This window comes from Sinohyriopsis cumingii, chromosome 12, assembly GCF_028554795.1.
Source record: "Sinohyriopsis cumingii isolate HCF-2022 chromosome 12, ASM2855479v2, whole genome shotgun sequence".
Taxonomy (NCBI): domain Eukaryota; kingdom Metazoa; phylum Mollusca; class Bivalvia; order Unionida; family Unionidae; genus Sinohyriopsis; species Sinohyriopsis cumingii.
In genome coordinates, this window is record NC_142972.1 from 106,959,731 (window position 1) to 106,977,029 (window position 17,299).

The following is a 17,299-nucleotide window of genomic DNA, read 5'->3' on the forward strand; positions in this document are numbered from 1 at the left end:
CTAAGTAAAATCATTTATGTACACAGTTTTCTTATATAAAACATAGCTTTATTTCTTATTCTATATTAATCTGTATATTACATACTGATGATATTCAATAACAATTACAAACAGTGTAATTATAATTCTTTACTCAATTACACTAATTACATTGTAATTGAACCCAACTCTGGTGCACAAATTTTAATGTCAGGACAACCTATTCATGTCATCCACATATTATAACAAAAATACTACATTTTATTTGTATCCCATATGTGAATGATGATTAACAATAGCAGTAAGATTTTTAAAGTAAGTCAAATCCTAAATGTTAAATTGATATGCAAAATTAAAACAACAACAGAGTCAACTACTCATTATATCTAAATATCTGATCTGGCCTGGATTGGCTAAATATTTGTTTCTGTTTTTGTTGATATCTCACTTAAAAGTAAAAGCAAACAAAATCATTCAAGAATAGAAAGTGTTTAATAAGGCCTAACAATGGTAAGGTTCTTATTATTACTTAAAGTAAAAATTTATACACATGTTTACAATGACCAAAATAAATAATGAATACCATATTTGGTAAAAAGTCTTTATTGATTTACGAATTACTTTGTATTTAATGATTAGATAATATAATATATATTAAGGTTACATTTATTTAATATACCAAATGGCCATCAAGAATGTTAACTGCTAACTTCATTTATACTAATAGGACTACTGTACTACTTAGTGAAATTATTTGTTCATTTTATGGAGAGAAAAGACATCATCAAAAAACACATACAGTATCTTTCAATGTGAACGTATCAAAATTGGCAAAGCATTATCTCCCTTTGATATGCATACTAAGTACTTATAGCAAGCATGTTACATATTTACTGGAATGGAAGGATGGTGATGATAAATGATAGTAAGTTCAATGAACTTCTTTAATTGAATTGAGGGTAGGTGGGGAAAAAACTTTTTATTCACTAGTCCAATAATAAGGAACAAAGATTGTATGAAAGTAACATGTTCCTATGTTTTAATTATAGTTGGCAATGGAATTATATTTTTCCCTGGAACTGTAAGTTATTTTTAAAACAGTATTGACTGGAGATTGGGGATGGTGACAATCTTGAAAAAGGTCAGTTTTTTAAATTAAGTCCCAAAGAGGAAATAAAATGAGAGACATAAACTCTTAAATGTTCGTGAGTAAGATGTGGGTTTACCGACATTATTCATCATATGATAGACTGTACATGTTGACCATTATAAATGGTAGAGGAAGAACAAGGGAAAACTGTGATAAGAACCACCAACCCACAGGAAGCTAATGGCATGCTTTCTCACACAACCACAATGGTTGAACCTGAGATTGAAACTCACATGGACATAAATGAGGTGGCAGTGATTGGTAATGGAGTACACTCTTGACCACTCATCCACCTGGGACCATCCCTCGGTACGATAGCATAGGTTGGATTTCTTGGTATACAAGAAGGATGGCTTGAAATTAGGATACAAAATGGTTATGATCTTTTAAACCTATATGCTCTGATATTCATTGCAAATGCTGAAGGCAATTCATCAAACTGTTAATAAAATAAATAATGAGAAACATTCTTTTCTTAAGAACAGTCAGACATAATGAGCTTCAGCTAATTTATATCTTCTCACTACAGCACATATAATGAAGACAAACTATACAATGTAAGAATGGAGTTATTAATATCAAAGTGTTACTGACACATACTTTAATATCACAACTTATCATTCTGTGCATGAAAATCGACAAAATGCAAGAAATAGACTTTCTTAAATATTCCTATTGCTACGTTGAATCTACATTTGAAAACCAAAAGATATTAAAAGGAAATAATGGATGAGTGGGGTTTACATTACCTGATGATGGTACTGCCTGCTTGTTCAAACCAAGTAAAAGTGTTCATAGCATGCATGTACATTATGATAGATGATAGTAGTTATACTGAGTATTGCTGGGCATGACTGAACTAAATACAAAACATGTCTCAAAGTTCCCAGTGGTCATATGGAGGATTCATTTAATATAGTGTGATGTCCACTCACAAACATTAAGTAAAGGATAATGCCAAAGGAATGAAGAAAGCCGATGAGTTTGTTTTCTTTAAATGCAATTGGGCATGAGTGTGTTGAACACATGTAACTGGAAGACATGGTAGAATGTCAATTTTATTCACAGGACAGTTAAGGTGGGTTGGGGTAAGTGGCGATAAAGTGCTACCCATTCAGAGGTTGTGACTAAAAGTCCAGATGGGACTGGGGTTCCAATTAACCTGGTAATGTATTAATGCGCCAAGAGCACGAGCTGTCTGGAATGTTTAGCTGGATTTTGTAGCAGACGACATACAGGAATGGAGAATGCAGACGTTTTCATGAAAAAGAGGACTTTTATTTGAAGAAGTCAGGGTAATATATACTTGTAATGTAGACCATCATTGGCAAATATTGCAGGAAGATATAGCCTATCTCTTTAACCTTTATTATTTTAAATATTGTTTTAAGTGCCACTAGTAATGGATAGGGCTTGTTGTTTCCATCATTCAAAGAGAACAATATGGGCAACACCCACTCCCATTGTTCTAGGTTTTAGAAAGTGAGTGGTTGTTTTCAATAACTTATTTTTTTACTGCCATAAACTAGTATCTGTACTGAGCGATGATTGTTTCTCTCTGGTTTGTATCGCCACTGTGAAGTGGGTTTTATTTCGTCTAAAAATATTGACTTTAAATCCTTATTTTTTAAAAGGAAAAGTCTACTATTTTGCTTCTTTTTACGTAAAATTAATTTTTCATTCGCCAGGCGTTATATCCTAGACGTAATTTTCACTGTTTTTAAAACAGAAAATAGAATCTAAATTTACTGTCATTCTTTGTGCATAATTTGATAATTTTATTCATACTCTTCCGTTTGTTTGTACCCTCTACCGATTCAAAAAACCAAACGTATCAAGGATATACAAAATTAAAAAACCTAGTCATTTCGTTCATCAATTTTGGTCACTTCATTCATCAATATTTTATATCTTTGATGACCTGTGTTATCATAAATCGGTATGGGCTACACACAACGGGAAAGATTGCGGATACCTTAACAACAATCAACAGCTTGATAAATTGGTGTATGTTTAACATCTATATCCATGTCCTCTCGTTTTGACTGAAAACCTGAAGTTTGAGCCCAATTTGGGTCTGTCCTCGATCCTGTTGATAATGCCTGCCTTAGAGGCAAATATCAGTTGTGTATGTACATTTGTCTTTTCATACCCAACAAATATGTAAGTTATACATAGTTATGAGGTGAGGACCTCGGAAATTTCCAAGCAATGACCCAGGGGCTAAATCTACTGGGGTAAGGGCTATTTCGGTTACATATATTATTTTGTATCTCTGTGCACAGTAGGCGTAAATATGGTTATATGGTGGGGATCTCAATACTTTCCAAATTATGATGCAGGGAAAACAACGTCCATTATAATAGGAGTCGGATAAGTTTTTTTTGGGAGGGTGAGGATAGACCCTGGACTATCACCTCATGTAGTTTGTATTGATACTTGGCCATATATCACACATGGCAGTTATCAGGAGTTACTTAAAATTTATTTAAAATCACCGCTACCCCTTTATCCCATCTTTATTCTGAGCAAGGTAATGTTTTTCATTTTAGGTTGAAACGTATTGTCAAAAGTTCGTTCCACATATCATAGGTAAATTTTCCTATCTGTAACTTGGTACATTTTCAGGTCGTCGTCATTCAGTGTAGCTAAATATACCTAATTCATTTTAAATACTTCGTGTGACATAAATTAGCTACTTTGTGGAACGAACTGTAATAGTAATAATAATACAAACAACACGACTATTACGATAATGGTGGTGGTGGCTAAATTTAGGACAGTAGATTATTATTTTAGGTCAGAAAGAGATATATAGATGGATATAAGTTTATTTTGCATTGTTTACTAAAGTATATATGTCTGTCATTTTTATCCACAGCCGGCCGTGAGCCCGACTACAATGGCGTTGTGGTGACAGAAGACATGTTGCTGGTCATAGACAACATGGCGAGGAATATCCATATTTACAGTCTTCGTGACGACAAATTGTCTACTTCACACGAACTGGAGTCCATTCCCGTGGGTGTCTGTCTTATTAGCAAGACGGAAGTTGCTGTGTGTCTGTTGAACGGTACGATTGTAATCATGTCATTGAAATCTATACATGACGTAAAACGGGTCAAAACATTAAATGTAAGGACAGGAATTAGTAGATGTGATTCAGTGGCAAAATTGAATTCAGACAAACTCGTTGTCAGCGGTTGGAAAAGGGACGACAGGATGTTGTACTGGTGTGTTGTAAACCTTACAGATGGACTTGTAGACTCAACTCACAAGGTCTGTCAATGGGGCATTAGTCACTTGGCCGTAAAAGACAACACTGTCTACATCTCGTGTTGGACTTTACTTTCCACTACTACTGATGGTGTGTATGCATATGATATTTTTAATCCACACGCACGAAAGTTTCTGTATCAACATGGTGGATTTACACCGACCTCAATAATGGTTGATAGGAGGAATTTCATTTACGTGTGTGGCTCGAACTCTAACAGCATTCATCAGCTGACAGACAGCGGTCAGCTAGTGACCATACACACATTGTCATCAAGTCCCTGTAGAATATTCTATGATGACCAGCATGGAGTTATGTACACTACAAGCATGTACAGTAATGTGATAACAGTGTACAGACTGGAGTATTCACATCAACCAGGTATGAATGATTTTATTTTAAATTAACTTTAACATAACGCGACAACGAAAACTCCATTTTTTTACAGTCATGAACAATTTCAATTCACCTTGGAAAACAAAAAATATGAATTATAAGTGTTATATTTATAGCTTTAATATAAGACAAACATGTTTTAAAGATGGAAAATTAAATTAAAGTGGAATATATAACTCATTTTTTATTATTCTGATTTAAGTGTACGGCAACGTCAGCATCTTAATTCATTTTAAGTATAAATAACTGTTATTTGTTGATTTTAAAATTCATTACTAATAAAAAGTGTACCCAAGTCATGGTTGTTTAAAGTTGTGTACCCTTGTTGTTATCACAAAATATTGATATAAAAATTTAAAATCTCCATGGACTGTCATAATGGTGGCAGGCTACTTAACTGACATCATGATCATTCTAGCGTCAAACACCTTTTCCCCAGAAGGTGGCGCTTTCATTCATATCTCTTTGCACGCGACATTGAATCTGCTATAGACCGGTTCACCGTCTTGGGTTACAGCGTCCAAAATTTCCACGTATTTTGACATAGTTTTGATAGCATTGATGTTTGTGGAGCGATTCTATACGGATTTTGCAAGGAATATTTATTACCTAACAAAACAAAATAAACTGAAAATAAACTAAATTATCACCATTCAAAGATATGTGTTGTCAAATAAAATAAATAATACCTGTCAGGTACCGCGTTTTGTACTATTCCTAGTGATACATTATTTCTATAGCAGTGTTTAGTCATATGTACAACTACAACATTGGACCAGTCTAATGCCTGCTATACCATATTTGGATATTCTACGATACGTTATTCATTGCGCCATATTTACTAGGATTTGTTTAAGTTTCGAAAAAGGATGAAGCGACTGTTTATAGCACACGGAAAGACAAGGCTGAAAATGTATATAGTTCTTAGCATAGAGATGGTGATTCAAAAAGGAAACCTCTTTAAACTTAAAAAATTAAACTAAACTTTGTTCCTTCTGCATTTTATTTTATTTGAAAAAATTGAACTCGTCAACGGTGAATGCAGCGTTAAATAAATACTATTTCTAACAGACGGACAACTTAATATACATGGTAAGTTGCATTGTCCTGAAGAGTATATTTTCGCATTTAAAAAACAAAACAAAATCTTTTTGACTAAATTTTAAGTAGCAAGTTATTATTATTATTATTATTATTATTATTATTGATAACAGAAAGTAATAAATATGCATGCAAAAAGTTATTATTACTTTTCATGTTCTCAAGGCAATAATATTTTAAATGTTTAATTATGAATTTTACAAAAATGTTATAAAATAAAATTATTTTCAGAGTGAATCAGTTTGGATTCGGTGTCATGTAATTAAAGAAACTATAATAAAGTCTGTATTTTATTTGATATTTAATTTTTATGATTCTGAGAATTTTTTCATTTAACTTTCATACACTCGTAGACTCAATTTTGATTGTGCTTGTTATAACAGCTGGTATACTGCACATTGTGTACATCAGTCCCACAATCATTAGTCCCATAAATCAAACCCCCAAATCTGTGTTGGTACTAATAGATGATTTGTGAACATTGTTTAGTATCATTACAAGTTTGGGGCTGATTTCTTGGTCTACACAATCATGCTCATTTTGATGTGACAGTCTATCTAATAAAAATAGCATTTTCTTCAAAGAGAACTATTTTTTGTGCCCTTGAGAGGTAGGGTTACTGATATTAGTTGCCACTTGGGCTTGTATAGTTGCTAGTAATTTACCCAAAATTATACATCTACATTATACAGCCTTAATATTATAGTGCATCTGTGATTTATAGGCAAATTGTAAGCAATGACATGAGCCCCTGTGGTATCTACATATAAATAATTTCATAAACTTTAATATAAATATAAGGTTTATCAGTTTGAAATATAGAGTCCATAAATAGTTGGAGATTATCCATATATTTAAACTTTCATGTAACCATTGAATTCTCCAAAATCTTTCTAGCCCATGACGCAGCTGGGCCTATTTGATTATGACAGTCTTCGTATCAACATACTTTAAGAAAGAAAATGGACATTGCTGTTGGAATCATGCATAAATGTGCATGCTTCTCCATCCTTTGATTACTTTACGTCTCACAGAACACGAATGATTTGAATGAATATTTTGTATAGGTGAAGGGTGGGTATGTGGTTTTTCTCTAACTGAAGTGAGGTTTAACTTAGGAAATGAACATTTAATTTTTGTATGATGGCATTAATAAAATCTGCCCCAGCCTCCTTCAGATAAATGAGGAAATTTGTGGCAAAGTTATTGAAGAAAACGAGACAGAAACGTTTGGAAAAATATATTTATGCAACCCAACTACTGTACTTTCGCAGATCTGCAGTGGACAGTCTTATATTTCATTTTGTGCAAGGATGATAAGGAGGGATTATGTATGTTTGTTTGCCAGAAAGAAAAAAATCAGTTAAGGACAGTATGTTTCAAGTGTAGTGTACACTAATGAATATTTGTGACTACATTTACAACTAGTATTTTATATATTAAAGATTATAATGTATTTTTGACTTGTGTCACATGCTTAAGAAATACATGTACGGTTTGTAATCTTTGCAAACTGATAGTAATATTTTCTGAAAAACTTCAAGTCGGTGTTAAAGCTCAAGTTTTTTTTATTATCAGACAGATACTGGTGTGAGATTAAGTTTAGATGACTTTTCAATTAGCCAATCAGATTAATGCTTTCATGTATATGGAAGTGAAAAACGTCATCGATTTATTACTATAAAGTAATGAAGATAAATCAAAAATGGCACACCAAGAACTTTTATTGGTGCTTGTCAGGTCTATAGGTTACTAAAAGCATATATATGACTAGAAATTAAAAAATTGGCAGAAATAGGAACCGTTAGGTTGGGATCTGCAGATTTATAATATTTGCAGGGTTTGATTTTTTAAAAAGAAAACACAATCCTTTTTTTAAAAAAAAACAAGACACTGAATACTGTAGGAATCATTAAAAGAACTTTTAATTCACTTTATTTTGGTGTCTGAGTAATGGGTCTAATTTCTTCTTGACAAGGAAAAGATTTGCCTTGCTTCAGATGTGCATCTTTCAAAAGACTCCTAGCTCTGCATTGTCATTTTCATTTCTGGACCGACTGCTCTGTTGGCCTCAGTGGTAGTGTATCCTTCTCAGCTGCAGGAGGTCATGGGTTTGAACCCCAGCTGAGACATACCAAAGACTTTTTAAAATGATACTAGCAACTGCATCACTTGATGCTCATCGTTAAAGAGGTTAGTGTTAGGAATTGTCTGCCTGGTGTCAGGATAATTTGACTGGGTGGGACATCATGCTACATGTCTGCAGCATACTTCCCCAGTGCTAGACATCAGGATAAACTGCCACACTGCAGACATCATTGTGTTAAGACTGAAAAAATTGATACAGCTACCCACCCACTTCAAAGATAACTTGGAAATAAAAATACAAATTAAGCTTGTGCATTTTGGTCTAGTTGAACCTACTGCCACAATGTTGATAATATATATAACGTATCTATTATTTGCACAGGTGTTCCAATAGAAATTTTAAACATGGATGACAGATCCATCCAGCTTTTTGAAGACGCTCTAAGGGATGGAAAGGAGACTGTATACAACATACGAATCATGGTTGTCGGACACATTGGTGTAGGCAAGACAACCTTGGTCAAGCGTCTTCTTGGGGAGGAGGTAAACATTTCTGAGAGATGTAGCACAGAGGGCATAGATGTCTATGTCAACTGCTGTGATGTTTATTTATCGAACTGCGAATGGACAAGGCGAGCAAAAGGTATATGGGCATACACAATGATAAAAGATCCACATTTCTGTATTTATGCATGTACTGTGAGGTGAAATGTATTATGTTATACTGTTTTCTGTCCATTTTAGTGGCAATTTTCTTTTTGTCTTGCTATTTTACATAATTCATGGCTTCCATGTGTCCAGTTTTATTCCTTACTTGTCCCGTATTTTGGACCTGAATACGGATATATGTTTCTTGTTAAAAATCTGTATTTTTAAAATATATAAAAATAAAATAAACTTAAATTTTCTATTTAGAACTGGCACCCGGTTCCATTCCGAGAGTAAATATATCACATGTATATAGGGATATTGAGGCCACCGCATCCAGTCATAGTTAAGTTGTTCAAATTTGAACACTGTTCCTATATGATTGAGACAAAGGAGGACACAACTTGAATGGACCTATAAATAAACAAGTAATTGTCCACTCCTTGTCCCTGTTTGTACAAATACCTTACACTCAAATAGACCTGTAATGGCTTCCCTCTGGTACATAATCATACTTTTGATGTTAAACTTACAAAATATCCTTAAGAAAGGCAATTGTCTTCACCATTCACTATTTTGGACTTATGTACAACGTATCTCTGTTACACTATGGCTTAGTTGCCATTACATACTAAGGGAGGCAAGTGATGAAATCCAATGTATGTTGCTAGGACAAAACCCTAAAATATCTGCTTGGTCAGCCATAGTGTAGAAATCAATATAATTCTTCTTTTCCCCAAGTGCAAACTATATGCAAAGTTTAAAAACTGTAAACGATCGAGAACTTGAATTAATGTGTTTAGAAACTTGTTTTCTTCATTCAGTCACAGGAACCTTAACCTTTTTCCCCAATTGAGCAGGGTTCTTCCTCCCCCCTCCCCCAAGTAAGATATCCACAGAGTTTAGTAACAGCAGATGTTGACAACATTAGTCACTATGTGGAAATTCAATTGGTAATGAATGGAAAGACAGATAACATCAAACCTTAATACACTTTGCTTAATGGTGGGTACACATGTCTTATTTGGCTATGTTGAGGTTGATCCAACATTCATTTACAGGCAAAAGTAGAAATATTTTTATTTCATACTTGTTAATTTCCAAACAAATATGGCAGACAAAAAAGCTAAGCATAAATTATTTGGAAAATAAATGGATAGAAATTCTAGATTTTAGATGCACAATTGATAGATTTATGTACATATATTTTGAACAATGTGCACTTATAAATTTTAACTGCAGAAGAATTTTTTTTGAAAAATCAAATTTAACTGTCTTTATTAATTATAAAACAATCTTACAAAGATTTAACTTCCCACCCAGTAGAGCAAATGTCGTATAACTTTTTGTTGCTCTGGATCAGTTTTAAACATCCCAAATTGTACATAATATTATATCTATTTAAATTACAATCATCCAGTTGTTTGAGCATCTTGAAATGACCTGTTCTGTCACAGACACCAAACGTACATATGTGCAGACATGTGGACATTTTTAAGCTCTGATATTTACCTTTTACTGCATTTTATGTTAGTAACACAGTTGTTTGATGTTGTGTGTGTTACATGTTTTAGTGTGCACTTTCATTTGGTTTGTGTAAATGTATATGTGGCTTTCATTATAAATACACCTTTTGGCTTTTAGTCACCCTCTGTTGCATGCTAACCTGCTTTGTAACATAGCTACGTGGTGCGTGGTATCTGTACTAACGCCATATAAACCATTAACCAGGCAACTTCATTTACAGAAAGACCTGGGGGTTCTCGTTAGAACGATCACTCCAAATAATTTGTGAGAACATCTGTATTTTTTTATCATTCTTAGCTAGCTTAAAGACCAAGGAACATATTTCCTCTGTGATAGATTTTGTTAAACACAATCATACAGGTCTTGTCTTTATACAATGGCTTGAATATTTTCATGTTTATTTACTGGTGTTTCTGTGGTAATATCCCACAAGGTCATGCAGTTCTGGCCCAACTATATAGGTAAACTAGGCAATTGCTTAGAACTCCAGAGTTTAAGGGGCGTTAAATTTGATGCCAAATTAGATGGAAGTTTTCTTTATTTCTTAGGATCAAGGATGGTACTTCAAAAGTCATAGTTAGCCTGGGGTACAAAAGAAAACATTGAGTCATGCTTGAGGTCATAATTAATATTAGCAGCACCATATTGTAATAATAATTTTTAACAATGAAATGTCATGAAAGATTTACAAATTGCAATACAGTTAAGAAAGAATAATAGGATTTAATTTTAAAATGCAAATTATTGTTTAACTTTACACTTTAACTATAGCTTAGTATATATGCTTGTTTGAACTGAATTGAAATGCATATTAATATTTGAATGCATTTGTGGCACATTTGAACTGAATTGATATTAAGCGGAATTTAACTGAATGTGTCAGGTCAGTGAAGATAAAGCAATGTGGAAAAACTAGTGAATTAAGAAAACTTAGTTATATTCATGAATTGTTAAATTATGCAATCATAGGGTTCAATCTAATCTAGCATGTTAAGTCGGTGACAACATTGTTGACAAAATCGTAGATATTCTAGCTTCTTACAAATTTCTGGAATTAATGCATATAACTTGTTGGATTACAGAGTTACTGAGTTGAAATGAGAATGTCAAGTCAGTGATGGTTATGTTCACAATGACTTTAATGATTTAGCTTCTTGTGATAATTCTATTACTGTGTTTTTGAAGCATTGAATTAAATGGGATTAAAACCTACAATGTCAGTCATGGGAACATTGCATTTATTATTTACGAAAATGAATGATCTTTCTGTAGCATTTAGACAATTCTGAGATAATGAATTCTAAAGGAAAATAGATTTAATTCAGCATAGAATGACATGCATGTAGTTTCCTCGAAATAATTCAAGACGGAAATGATTTAATACAATTATTAGAAATACTGAAGGCAACACTCACATTGACCTAGGGTGGCCATTTGTTTGCTTCTATACTGGACATTCCAATTTTCAGCTGTTCTTTACCATGTCTGATACTTATAATGAACCACAATTAAATGTTATATTTATCTTCATTGGTTAATAATGTATATAACATAATAGTTATATTGGTGCTACGAAGATTCAATTGGACCTATCCATGTGTGTGTCCTCAAAATACCCTAACATAGCTTGGGTCAGGAATATATCACACCTAGGGACCTAATTATCCTTGTCCCGTTTTTTTTTAAGTTCTGTCAGTGGTCATCCAGCTTTGATAATACAATTCAGTTCTTATAGCAACTGATATAACAATCTCTAGTTTGCTTATAAATTTTATAAGATCTAGAATTTATGTAACTTAACATGGAGAGAAACATTAACATTCCCAAAAGAGTGTTTATTTGCATGGTGGCTATGTACTGAATTTTGAAAGACTATTTGCATGACTGCCATGTACCTGCTGAAGAAATGATCATTCCCATGGCAACCACTACCTATGAGATTGGAATATTCTGAATTTGCATGAAATCATCTAATGAACACAGACGCACCCATGAATTGATAGGCTGATGGTGAGGTGAGTGGATTCCCAACTACCAGTGACATTGTAATAGGTATGGACTCGTCAACAGTCTTTTATCTATTAACTAATATTTGTCAGTGCTTTTGTAACAAGTGCCTATGAAATGAAGTGTAATGCTATAACAGTGTTTAACATCTACTTGCAAATTTGACCTTCTGGAGTGAAAATTAATATATTTATCTTATAAAGAGCACTTACATTTATTTTACGGAAGAATGTAAAATGCATGTTTGTCACACAATTTCTAATCTACAATGCCAAAACTTGCTGTCAGTTCTACAAAATACACAACTTGTATTAGCCTAGTTATTGCCACGATTCCAACACATGGTGAAAAATAGCCTACATATATCAGATATACATGAGGTGTATCACAGTTATGCAAATATTCATTCACCCATTAATATCAAAATTATTACTAGTATTATGTAGCATCCGTGTGAATAGCCTCTGCCAAATAAATATTTTCTTGTGCTTAAAAAAATGAAACAAAGATTTTCTGTCCAAAATATTTTCTAAACTTCAAATCATGTTCAGAAAAGTAAAAAATTCAACAACAACCACCACAATAATAACCACAATAATAATAATAATAATAATAGAAGAATTTAGAAAAAGTCACACTAGGAATCTCTGTGCAGAATCCCGACAAGTAGCCAACAACAATATTATATACTACCCATGAAACCCCGAAATAGATTTTCCTTTTCCAATAAGCATAAACTACAATAACAACAATGACAACAGTACGTTTTAAAAATTTCCGCGAATATTTTATATCGAAATACCGAGTTTACTGAAATTGCTAACAGCAAGAGTCATGGAACATGTATTAGGTGGTGTACTTTTGAACATTACCGAAGTCGACCGCATGACAAGGAAGTGAACATGTGCTCGAAGACAGACAAGCTAAGAGAAAACAACAAGTTAAGCACAATGATATAGCAAAACTGAAGAAGGGATAATTTAACCACCTTCATTAGATATCGTGTAGACTGAAATGATTAAGTAAAATTAGGTATCTAGTCAAATCAAGCATGTCAAAGGCCCAGGAACGGTTACTCCTTATTTTTGATAACCGTAAAATTTGTAGGCTATACGAGTTGACAGTAATTCGAAGCAAATAAGAGATATAAAAAGAGGAGAATTATAATTTTGATTTTGAATTAAGAAATTCCTTATCAATGCCGTCATTAAGGAAAATCGAGAATGACCATTTCTGTATATATGGGTTGTTTTCACAGACTCTATAATACTCTGTATGAATGTTTATTGATGAATCTATTTGTTTATGAAAGAATAACAAAGAAGGTTGAAATTTCAACTCACTTTATTAATAAAGTATCTTGTTAAACTTCCATGGTGATCTCTAATGAATAATTCATTGTTCATCTTTAGAATTAAACACTAGGATTCAGCCAAGGATTTGGCTTGATGGGGACGTCCAAGGGCCAACAAGAATTTGACATGGGCCATAGCTTTTTCATCATGACTCTGTTATTATGCTTCAGATATTTATTATTTCTGTAAAAGGAGTATTATTTTATAATTATATTTGTGCACCACATGTTAACATGTAATAATCATCATTCTTATAATTGTACTTCTTTCTGGTTGATTTGGTAATGTTATGGATTGAACACTGCTTGGGTCAGATTTGAATGTGTTTGGAATTTTAACCATACCTGACTTTTCGTATATTTTTAACATTTGAGTTTCCTGTTTCATTATTAAATTGAACGGTATTGGTGTCACTTACAGGTCGCATATTGCACTTTCCTTATCCTAAAATTCATACTACTTATTGGAGACAATGGCTCCACCTGACTTCATGGAACATAGGCATTCAGAGGTTAAAGACAACAGGCTGAACGTAATAACCGTCTTGTTTTTATTTATAAGCTTTACTGTTGATCTCTGTTGAATGCAAGTAATATTTTTCACAGGTTAGAAAAAATATACAGTAAATATCAAAAATAAATAATAACATATTATTTTCTTCTTAGACTTTAATGCTGCTTTCTGTTGATCGCAAGTATGTTTCTTCTTACTATAAAAAGTTACCAGGAGAAAAGCTGAAAAAAGAGATTTTTACTTAGGGACAACAGTGAGCTGCAGTAACATCTCATTGGTACAATTTGTATTGCCACACCTGACAGCTCAGGAAAAATAATGGAGCAAACGTCAATACTATTTTAGTGAAACAGTGGAGAAAAAAAATGTCACGTAAATGGTACTTATTAATAAATAAATCCAGGGACATTCAAATTTATGGTCAAATATTTTGTCTTAGGTTTTCTGTTTTTCTAGAAATATTCAATTTATGTGTATCCGTTTTATTCACTTTGAGAAATTCATGGCATAAAATATGTTAATGCTATGTATAATTCATAAAAACTAATGTCTGACTTGAAGTCAGTAGAGAAAAAACTTATGTACATTTACTATTAGTGATGCTAATCAAAGTAGTGCTATGTATGATTCTGTAAAAGGTATTGTTTGACTTCATTTCGGTAGAGAGGAAACTTATAACATGTACTTCTATTGCTACTAATACTACTGCTACTAATCACAAGAATGCCAAATGATCGTGCAATATATGCATGTCATACTCAAAATGAACTTGACTTTGCATTTATTGGGTAGGTCAGCATGATGATGGATAATGAAGCCATCAGTACATGTCTTTGAGCAGGAGAAATATGTCACAGAAATGGCTGTGGTGGATTAAGATGTCACAGATAGCAAAGCCTCTATCTAGAGTTAGTGAAGTCTTGGATTTGAGCCTTGGTCTGGGTGTGAATATTTTTCTAGCGAGAAGCACATATCAAAAATCCGACCTGTACTTGGATTTGATTGAAAGGTCATAGAAAGCTACTTTCTTGCTGTTGTTTTCATGATTTAAGAAAAATCAAAATGATTTTTGTATTATTTTCAATTCGTTTTTATTTTATTTGCCTGCCATAACTCAAATTGGCTAGATCCAAAATAGACCTTATCTCACAAGGGGTATTATTTGGCAAAGTCTGTAACGCCAGCTCACAGAGTATTTGCAGTGTCTATATGTGGATTGGATGGTAAAGTGTGCCTAATTTACTTTTTCAATTTTTTTGGCAGCTTCATTGCTTGGTACAACTTAAAATTCAGTTGTATTTTCTGTTCCTTGTGTTTTCAGATTCCGAACAGGATTATCGATTACAGCGCCTTGCCAAAGTCCTGAATGAGCAGCAATCAATGAAGGACAAGGCCACTCGTGAGGAACAGGTGACAATTTCTTCTCAAGGAGAGACAACCCATATGAGCCATGAAGTGGCTGATATTGCTGTTGAAGGCAAGGAATCAGAAGTACTATACATCCGTTCTGCTCAGCATGATGTTGGCCAAGAGCTTTCATCTGCCAGTCAGCAAGAAGAATCCCCCCCAGCACTAGGTCAGAGGGAGCCCATTCAGTCAGAAACAAACATGACAGCCATGATAAAATTGTTGCAAGAAAATGTTTATAAATTAAAACAACATACAGACAAAACCTCACCACTAACAATATGGGACTTTGCAGGCCAGTATGCCTTTTATACAACACACCAGACATTCCTGACAAGACGAGCCATATACCTCTTGGTTTCAGATGTCAGCAAACAGCTTACTGATCTTGTAGCGGATGATTGTTACTTTGATAGTGATGGGATAATGAAGTGCAAAGTTCATGGTGAGTTGTGATGAGACTTATTTTGATAGGGAAGGGATAATGAAATGGATAGTTAACAGGGAAGAGATAATGAAGTGCACAGTTCATAAGGAAGGAATAATGAAGTGCATAGTTTGCAGGGAAGGGATAATAAATGCATAGTTCGCAGGGAAGGGATAGTGAAGTGCATAGTTCACAGGGAGTTATACGTCTTCTTTGCTAGAATTAAATAAACAATAATACAGAGTCAGCACTGTTTTCTTCCCCAAGAGGAAAGAAACTACAATAGAAACTGAAGAAAAACATTTGAAAACACTTGTTGTTCCTGACCTAAATGAATCTATGCATGACAGTTACTTTGGCATTCCTTTCAAAACCATGCCATTAATGTTTCATCTTTTTTGTATTTGGAAAGTAGCTTCATTGTGCACCTATCTTTATCTAGATAAAATATGTAAATTCTACATAACGAGTTATATATGAGCTGATGAGAACAATTTCGAAAACAAATTAGGTTTGTTCCTAACCAGGGAAAGCTATGAAATTTTGAAAATATTGATTTAAGTCCAGAAGGGTGTCCTGGGAATTTTCAAGCAACACTTGATGGCATAAAATATACATAAGTGGGTCCTATCAGTCCATGCTAAATATATAGAAATTGATGAATTTTCAGTGCAGAATCCCATTTTATAAGTGGATTTGAAATATATTAACATACCTGTCCATATCAGTTATATTGAAAGTCAATGTTTGGATACCAAACGGGCACAGGCAGGGTTTCTGAAAACCACTGCTACTCATGGTCCATTGCCATGGAAATTTTGCATATCCTGCATCAAGTCGATGCAAATTGGAATGTTGATAATACCTATGTGCATTTTCTACCCTAAGCAAGCTATGAAGCTGAGTGTTACTTAACATCTAGCATAGATACAATTTGCCAATTTATCAGTTTAAGATAGGTCACAAAAATAGCTGACATTGCATTTTACACATGAATATGTTGCAGCCTTGTTACTAAAATCAGTTCTTGTCATTAAAGTAATGTGTTCAGAGTGAAGACAGTATGTGGAAACCTCTTCTAGTATCAAGCTTGTGTTGCGTGGTAGTGTTCATTTTAGTATAGGGTTAGCACGGACATTGTAGGTCATTGAAAGTCATTGAAAAATGAAGACCTCAATTCAAGGCCTTGATAGACATTGATATTTCACCTATGTCATTGAAAGTCATCCAATTTTAGAGATTTTGCTTTATATAAAAAAGTGATTGAAAATTTTACTTTGGAATCATTTATTTTACGTTGTGTGATGATTGGAACTACTGTTTGATTTTCTGTTATATGCTAGCAATTCCACTATTATGGTAATCCACATGAAGTAACTGGATATGACACATAGTGCCCCTTTGACCTGATGTCATTAACACTC

General features: G+C 33.5%; 1 protein-coding gene across 1 annotated transcript in view; it reads left to right on the forward strand.

Annotated features, from left to right (window-relative positions):
* The first annotated feature begins 1,335 nt into the window (after nt 1–1,335).
* The window catches only part of LOC149787203 (uncharacterized), a 76,860-nt gene continuing 60,896 nt past the window's right edge, over nt 1,336–17,299 (forward strand). Inside the window, exons 1-4 of the mRNA XM_089976067.1 lie at nt 1,336–1,390; nt 4,011–4,787; nt 8,374–8,634; nt 15,363–15,893. Coding sequence (XP_089832193.1) covers nt 1,336–1,390; nt 4,011–4,787; nt 8,374–8,634; nt 15,363–15,893 — 1,624 coding nt within the window. The remainder of the gene's footprint in view (nt 1,391–4,010; nt 4,788–8,373; nt 8,635–15,362; nt 15,894–17,299) is intronic.